The sequence below is a fragment of the Strongylocentrotus purpuratus genome, unplaced genomic scaffold (assembly GCF_000002235.5).
Source record: "Strongylocentrotus purpuratus isolate Spur 01 unplaced genomic scaffold, Spur_5.0 spur5_contig_833, whole genome shotgun sequence".
NCBI lineage: Eukaryota > Metazoa > Echinodermata > Echinoidea > Camarodonta > Strongylocentrotidae > Strongylocentrotus > Strongylocentrotus purpuratus.
Window position 1 is genome coordinate 890,591 of NW_022145539.1, and position 8,824 is coordinate 899,414.

The window sequence follows — 8,824 nt, forward strand, 5'->3', positions numbered from 1 at the left end:
TTGTTCCGAGCTGTGGATGCTCCTAACAGTGGTTGCGAGGTTCTCGTAGAACTAATCCTTTAAGTCTGGCGTGGCGGTCAGTGTTGGAGCGTATGCACTGATGAGGGTGACGGGGCCTTCGGTGGTTATTGAAGCGAAGAGTCGGGAGTTGCGCAGATCCGTTTGAGGCGGACGGTAGCTGTCCAGTGAGATCCGAAGGTCCCTTCCACCGTCAAGAGCAATCCCTGACGCCAAGCTCTACGCCAGTCGAGCGACGGCTTATAACTATTGCTCCCCGTGTTGTGTCTACGCCATAGCTGGAGTGCCCTCTCCAGTGTATTTTCTGTGTTTCTACCTCTCTACCTCGACGTATTTTTGCAGTTGAAAAAAGGGATGAAATTACACAAGTTTGAGTTCGCTTGTTCTACTCATTGCACATCCAACAATTGATGATAAATCATTGAAAGGGACAACGAACAGTTGCTGGGGTACCTATTAGGTCATGTTCAGTAACCTCATTTCTTTCCCACGTTTTTTCTTTTTGTATATAAATTATTTTCCAGTTATCTAAAGCCTCTTTTTAAATTACAATTTATTCATTAAAATTCATTTTCAAATTGCAGTCTTTGCCTGAACACATCTACAATTTGCCAAATCTTAATGCATTGTATTTTAGATTTAATTAACTATCTTGGATTTAACAATTATATTATTGCTAAATGTAGAAACATAATGTAAATATTTCCAATACGTTTTACCTCATTCTTTAATCTTGGTATTTTATACTGTATGTTTCATAATTACATGTATTATGTTAAATTGCCTCTGGTTGCTCATTATTTTTATTAACACTAGTAAAAGTTTGCGCAGGTCTGCAATTACTCCTTTTGAATCTTGCTTCTCTGCTTTATCCGCCTGTATCAATTTTTTTTTTAAAGAGGTTGTTATTATACTCTCGTAATGTTTCTACTACCATCTGCGTTAAAAAAAAAAAAAAAATCATTTAAACATTTATATCTAACTTACCAAAGATTTTTAGGTGCGCCATACAATGTTTACAATGTATTTTGTTTTCATCTTATTAATATGTTAATATGTTATTAATAATGTTGCAATGCATACTTTTATCTTGTTATCGTCAATTTGTATGTAATTTCAAATTGTTGGCAAGATCTCCCTTCTCTCTTCCCCCTTCTTTAATTACCTCGTGTCGCTCTCTCTCTCTCTCTCTTTCTTCTCCCTCTTTCTCTTCCTCTCTCTCTCTCTCTCCTTCCTCTCTCCCTCTCTTTTCTCTCTTTCTCCATCTTTCTATCTTTCCTGCTCTTTCTCTTTCTTCACTATATCTCTCGGTCTCTTATCCTCTCTCTCTCTTCTTCTCACTTTCCTTCCCCCTCTCCTCCTCTTCTTCTTCTTCTTCTCTCTCTCTCTCTCTCTCTCTCTCTCTCTCTTTCGTTTTACCTTTTTAACCTCTTTTCTCTACATCTTTTCCTTCTCTCTTTCTCACTTTGAATTCATATTTTGTTTAGGTACATATTCCCGTTTTCCTCCTTGTTCGTATTTTTGCTTTTGTGTTACATTTGGTACAAAATTAAGGATAAACATGTGATATATACGTGTACTTATAATTATGTAAATGATACTGTTTTAAATTGTACACTCGTTTTTTTAAATGCAATATATATCGATGTGCAATTCAGTATATGTAACTGCGATGCATGATTAAAAAAATACCACACCATACCATACCATACCTGCACATTACATTTCTTTTCCTGGTGATGCTACGTGCACGTCTGACAAAGCAACTCCTATGTTGCAATTGTATTGTACACAGGTGGTCAGCTCTGGTGAAGCTATAATTTTCTGAACGACGGGTGCGATATTTGTGAATGATTGAGTTCGAACAGTAAAAATTGTGAAATAGAAATAGGAGTTAATTATGATAATATTCATACATAAAAATGCTTGTCTGACAAATGTGAATATTTTTTTTTCTTCATGAGATAAAGATTATGTGTGTGATAAATAATTTGAGTAAGTAATCATGCGAATCGCTCTCTTTTGAAAGGAAAATAAAGAATTAATTATTGTGATACTCAATTCAATAAAATTTATTTCGGTTTAATAAAATTTGGAGCGGACTATTAGGCTATTATTATTATTATTTAAACAAAAATACAATCATACTGGTACTGGTACAAGACAGGCTATGAACCCCTGAGAACCTTATCATGTAAATGGGGCCCATTAATTTACAATTACATAAAAAAATATAATAATATATATAATAAAAACATACTATAACAAACAAAACAAAAAAGATATATGTGTATATTCATACTTATTACAAAACAATTACCAATATCTTGCAAACACACTCAGCCATATTTACTCATTCACACACAATACAATGCACTTTAAAGCATATTAAAAGAGAGAGAAAAAGAGAGAGAAGAAAAGAGTAGAATATTAAAAAGAAAGAGGGAGAAGAGGAAGCACATGTAAAATGCGAAACATGAGATTAAAACTTATAGTCCTACCCATTTTTACAAATTACTTGTACGTACAGGGGGTTTGTGTAATAACATTTTTTGCCTTGTGTTATGTAAATGAACAGATGAATTACTAATAAATGTGTTTGGAAAATGTGTGGAAGATTACCAGTGTGGAAATGATACATAAATAAACAAGTATTATAAGTGATATTAGTTCCTGAAAAGGAAGAATCTTCATTCTGCTAAATAATGGTTTCATATGAGAATTATACGTTGAATTTGTTAAAATTCGAATTGCCCTCTTTTGAAGTATTTTCATTTTGTTTAGATGAGACGAATATGAATCACCCCACACTATATTGCAGACAGACAAATGGATTAATACTATTGAGTTGTATAATAACATTAGCACATTTTGGGGAACGGTAAATTCAATTTTGATATAAGGAATACTACTTTACTGCCCCATACAATATTACAATATAACACATGATGACATTAGAGAATTATATGATATAATCATAGAACTTTCAGAAAGATTTTGTTGACTAATACAGTATTCCAGTTTCCAATATTCCCTATGTATCCCACCTGCTAATAACAATCTTTTCCAGGTTTCTTCAACATAATTGAGGACATAGGAAAAGGAGAAAAACATTCCCTAGAATCGAGTTCTAGTTGATTCAAGGTAGTGTCTCCTTTTTGCACTCAACATCAAATTCTGTAGAAATGTGCAGGAATTATGAAATTGTCATGTATGTCCTATTTGTGAAGATTAAACGTTGACGGAGATCTACTATTCAAATTATGCAAGGAAACCCGTTTAATGTTTAGACTTCACTGTCATACACTATTGAGTGACTGAAGGACCTTTTTCTTTGGTATTAACATACATAAAAATGAGCTGTAAAGGGTACATGAGCATTTGTATACATCAATAACTCACTTCTTGTAATGGCCCAAATTAAGCTGATCGAATCTTACCATTCGGTTCTAAAGTCTGAAATTCAGATTATTTAATTTAGCGACTGCATTCCCTATATTCGATTCGACAACTTACGGTCGTTACACCCCCCCCCCCAAAAAAAAAAAAATTAAGCCCCTTTGTTTTGAGGGAGTTCTAAATATTATCTTCAAATGTCGTTGGAATTCTAACCTTTTAATTTTTTGGGCCTGCAAAAGGGACATAGTACCTTTAAGAGGGAGAGAGAGAGAGAGAGAAGAGAGAACGCAATGGAGCGCGAGGAGGGGGGGGGGGTTGACCTTTTTTATATGGAGAACTTCATATCTTTAATGAGTGCTTAAACTCTATGACAACATTTTGTTCTCAGCTAATCAAATGCAACGATCTCGCGGTAGCTTATGACAGCTAATGCAATTTCTAACTGATACAAATTTAGGAAATAAGGTCAAGATTTGTCGTCAACAGTCAAAGAAACTGAGTTATTAAAAAGTTCGTTTTACTCCGTCGTGAAACATCGTGAAAATTAATACTATCCATCAGGAATCAAATCATTCGTCTTCAGATTAATGGTCAGATTTTTGGTTAGTTCATCAAAAAAATATAACTGTCCCCTGATATCTTCAGGCCAGTGCAGATAGGGTCTGCCATCACTTAGGTACATCCTTGCAAGGAAGGGTAGTTCTTCGTCGGGAATATCTTCCAGGAAAATCACGAAGACAAACTCGGTCTGGGTATCACTCACGTGGTCCATGGCCGTACGGAACTTGAGCATGAACCAGCGATCGCGGACAGCGGCACTGCTGAGCAGTACAACGGTTTTGTAACTCCGCCTCACCACATAGTCGACTGCCTCCAAATAGTGCATACCGGGGACGAGATCCTCGTCACCAAAGACGTTGCTCTGGAATTGCGGAAGCTGTTCTTCGATGGCTAACCGAAGATGTTCACGGACCCATGCTTCGTCATCATCGTAGAAGATGATATTCAAATCGAACTCGTATTCGTCGTGTTCCCGAGTGTCTCGTATCTCCAGGTACCCAAGGGCGGCAAACTTCAGGAGACACAGTCTGTGCCTTAATTGCCATCGATAGTGATGAAGGAGCACGGCGATGGCGACCAGACAAATGACAGCGAGGGAAGACAAACGGACGAGTGGGATGCTAAGGCCACAAAGCTCCGAGGGATCAAAATCAAGGAGAGGTTTGTAGTGGAGCGGCTCTAAAGAAGCTGGCGAACAAAGAGTTGTATTTTTGTTGAGGAGTTCAATAGGACGACCGATCCAATCGAGAAGCCAACTGAGATCACAGTCACATACGATTTGATTTAACGAAAGATCGATAGAGAAAAGCGACGATTCAATTGGCTTAAAAGTACTCTGGTTTAAGACCGTAAATTTGTTGTTTGACAAGAGAAGAGTTGTCATCCTTCGGTTATTGGAAAATATTTCTTTGTCGAGGTATGTCAAACGATTGTCAGCAAGATTTATTCTTTGCACTTGGCCCAAGCCCTTCAGTAAATCTAAAGGAAGTTGTTGAATTATGTTCCCTTTTAAATTCAGCACTTGGAGCGATTCCAACCCTATGAAGGCTGTTGAATGAACTGTTGAAATGTTACAGTGTTCGAGACGAAGGGTTTGTAGAGCTGAGAGGGATTGAAAGATCCGCGGTTGCGTATCTTTGAACGATCTTGACATCATGGGATTTCTACTCAGATCCAAAGTCGTAAGATTAAACAACCCTTCAAAAAGGGATACATTCGCTTTATAATCCCACATTGTATAACGAGAAACCCACGAATCTGTAATTCCCAAATGTTCAAGAGACCTTGTATAGTTGAAGGATGATCCAGGTCTCAAAGCCAAACGGTAGCGGAAACTGTCCATAGAAAATGATGTTAAGCTCGGGATTATCAATTTAAAGTTAATAAGACTGCTATGGGAAAGTTTGATGGTCTCAATTCGTTTTAGTCCCGAAAAGGATGTAAGTTCTAGCCTATGAAGGGCTTCATTATTCTTTAGGTCTAAAAGCCTCAAATTTTGCAAACCGCGAAATGTGGAGGGGTGGATTTCGATTAAAGAATTGTCAGATAAGTGCATCTCAACTAAATCACTATTCCATGTAGAACCATTTTTGTTGATGGTTCGTATTCGATTAAAGTTCAAATTTAACACCCTTAACTGTTGCATACCTTCAAAGAAATCCGGTTCGATTCTGTTTATCTCGTCCCAATTGAGAACTAGTTTGGGGACCTTATTTAAACTCGAGAATATAGAAGAATGAAGGCTGAAACTATTTCCGGACAATTCAAGCAATGAAAGAGAAATATTGCGCAGTGGCTCAAATAGATCCTTTCGAATTGCCCCAGAAATGCCAAGACCTGCATAGTTGATTGCGAGGTTCTTTATCTTCGAACGTGAGACACCAATGAAGATATTTCTAACGACATCTAAAGTCAAAGTGTATCCTCCTAGCATCAATGATCGGACTTGTAGTGATTCAATAACACTGGGATCAACTGATCGGATGGGATTCCGTGTAAGGTAGAGTTCATCCGTTTGACAAGTGAAGGTAAAAGTTCCATCTGTGAGCTGTTCAATATTATTCTTTGACAAGAAGACGGAGCCTACTGTGCCACAAAGACTGATATTCACTGAAGTCAGCTCGGTGTTGCTGAGAAATACTTTATCCAATGTTGGGCTCCATCTTAAAATGTCACCCGGAAGCGATTTCAAGCCTGACTGGGACACATCAAGATAGGACAACTTAGTGGCCCACCTGAGTAGTCCTGTTGGAAGTACAAGATATGGGTTGAGGAACATACGTAGGAGGGCTAATTCTTTGAGGGGATAGAAAGTTATGGGTTCTATCACTCTAATGTCGTTATCGGAGACGTCTAGGTAGGTGACATGAGGGTACCTTTCAAACGAGGAGTTCAATAAAGACTTGATACTGTTCTCACTGATCCTCAGGATTTCAACATCCTCTGGGAGCTCTTTGGGAACGTTCGTTAACCTGAGTCTCTCGCAATTAGCAGTATTCGATTGAATCTCAAATGCACAGTTCTCGACAGAGTTTTCAACATATCTTCGTTTGTAGGGTAACACTGTTGTGTCTGCAGGAAGTGCTTGCAAAAAGCTTATGATTACCAGGAAAAGCGAAGGGTCCAGAAGCATTCCGTGTTTGAATGCCATAATGACCGATCCTGTTTTTAAAAAAGGGAAACAAATTATTTCAAACAGTAAACTTAATTATTTGTTGTTAACAATGGTTGCCCCAATGAGGCTTGCCCCACCTTTCCAACAACAATAACATGAATAATCGTGCTTTTGATAAAAACAATTCCAAATTCTTTTTAAAGATGTTCAATGAATTTATCTCGGAGTATCAAAGATAACCTATTGCCCCCCCCCCCCAAAAAAAAAAAAAATATAATGATTAAGAACAACACATGTAACATATTTTCCTTATTTTAGAACCACGGGTTCATACATTAATACAGCAACTAGAAAACAAAATAGATCCAAACAGGGGCATGTTTTCTTCTTTTAACACAGATTTAAAGCTCTTTACAAAAACAAATTAAATCCTATAGTAACAAATATGTCGCCCATTCCTATTGCAGTATATCAAATTTATTTCGCGCCCCTTTAAACAAAATCGCGTAACTGACCTAACTGAAGGTATGAGAAGTAAATAAATAAATACCTTACCTTCATTGAATATAAGTGTAGATACGTTGATGATTGTCAATTAGAAATAAAACAGGCGTCAAATCTCTAGGGCCACAATTCTAACGTTTGAGTAAATGCCACTCAAATTTGATGTACCCAATCACAACGCTATAACAGACGCAATGAATGCGATTTTCCTCGGCCAAACAGGCTTTATCTCCTGCAATCTCTTAAGTTTGCTTTCTGTAAAGCGAAACTATACCAACTCATATGTTATGATTACCATCAAATATCTTAGCACAATAGAGCCCAGAAAATGTTAAACGACTTCTACTTCTGTATTTATCATAAGTTTAGTTTCAGCAATCTATCACAAAGTAGCTAGCAAAACACACGTACTTACTATTGTTTTAGCAATTGATGCAATTAATAACTCTCGACCTATAATAGGTTTGGGTGTGGGTGTTAATTAATAATGGATGGATTAGTTTCAGCAATTTTTCATTCCAGTATTTATCAAATAAAACTAGAGTACTGGTCATGTCATAATAATTCTTTTGAAGACACGTGCACATAATAATAATACGAAATAAGAATAATGCAACATCTTCTTTTTTTCTCTCTTCTTTAATATACTTGCAATTAATTATATGGTGTTTTTTTGCTATTCTGTGCTATTTGTGTATGTTAACCCACATTGATAGGGAAAGAACCTTCGGTTAACATTATTTAACTAATCTTTTTCTTTTCCCGACATCCGTGTGATTGATTTTGAATTTAACCGTTGTTACGCATTCACTGTTTCTTGAATTTGTTTGTTCGCCAAATAAATAATAATGATAATGATTATTGATATAAATTATAATAATAATGATTATCATTTTAAAATGTAATGGTCATGATAATACAACAAATATTCTGGAAGTAAATTTGAAAGAGTGATCAGGTAGCTAGAAGTCGAGGTATATTATTAGGTTTTGCAAGAATCAAACTGGAAAAACTTACTCAATCGTGCTGCTGGAAGTCACATGTATTGTACATCTTTGACCAGTTACACCAACTTAATCAAAATAGAAGAAATAAATTTGGCGGAGGTGTCGCGATGTATATCTCCAATCATTTTAACTTAAATAAAGTACCACCATTTAAAGGTAATACAAAGTTTTGGAAAATTTCGAAAATTGGCTGGATAGTGATTCTTTTAATTTTGATATATTTGGCTGCCCCTGCGGATGTATTATAAGCACTAGAAAATTTAGCCCCCAAAACACTTCTGCTTTCGAAAAAAATTGAATATTAAAGATAAACTTGAGTACTGGTAATGCGATTGCATTGTGAAAGAAAAGGTGTGGAATGGATCAGAAAAGTTGATCGTATAGCATGTAAGTAATGGTGTGTAATGCAAGGTTCTAGAGTCATCAAAATCATCATAAATTTGGCAGAGTCTTGGTAAAGTAACAATCACTTACACAGATAGATATATATGGGACAACACACATGGTGTCGGGGCTAGTACTACCCTGATTTCCTTATCTTTCTATGCTCATTACTCAGCCAGTATACATTTTCTTCCAAAATTGTTCGGCACATGACATTTATTTGTAATCTTGAACATTCAGTGTAAGTTTCGTTAGATTATGTGAGAATTCATTTTCTTTTTTTACCATAACTCAAGTTTATCTTTAAATTTTAAATTTTCAAATATTGCCTACGGCC

At 36.2% G+C, this 8,824-nt stretch overlaps 1 protein-coding gene across 1 annotated transcript; it reads right to left on the bottom strand.

Annotated features, from left to right (window-relative positions):
- Positions 1-3,967: 3,967 nt before the first annotated feature.
- LOC100893618 (toll-like receptor 4) lies at positions 3,968-6,628 on the bottom strand. The gene is made up of 2 exons (XM_003723914.1): positions 5,815-6,628; positions 3,968-4,665 (listed from the first exon to the last, which is right to left on the bottom strand). The coding sequence occupies exons 1-2, from the start codon at positions 6,626-6,628 to the stop codon at positions 3,968-3,970; spliced, it is 1,512 nt and encodes a 503-aa protein (XP_003723962.1).
- Positions 6,629-8,824: the final 2,196 nt, after the last annotated feature.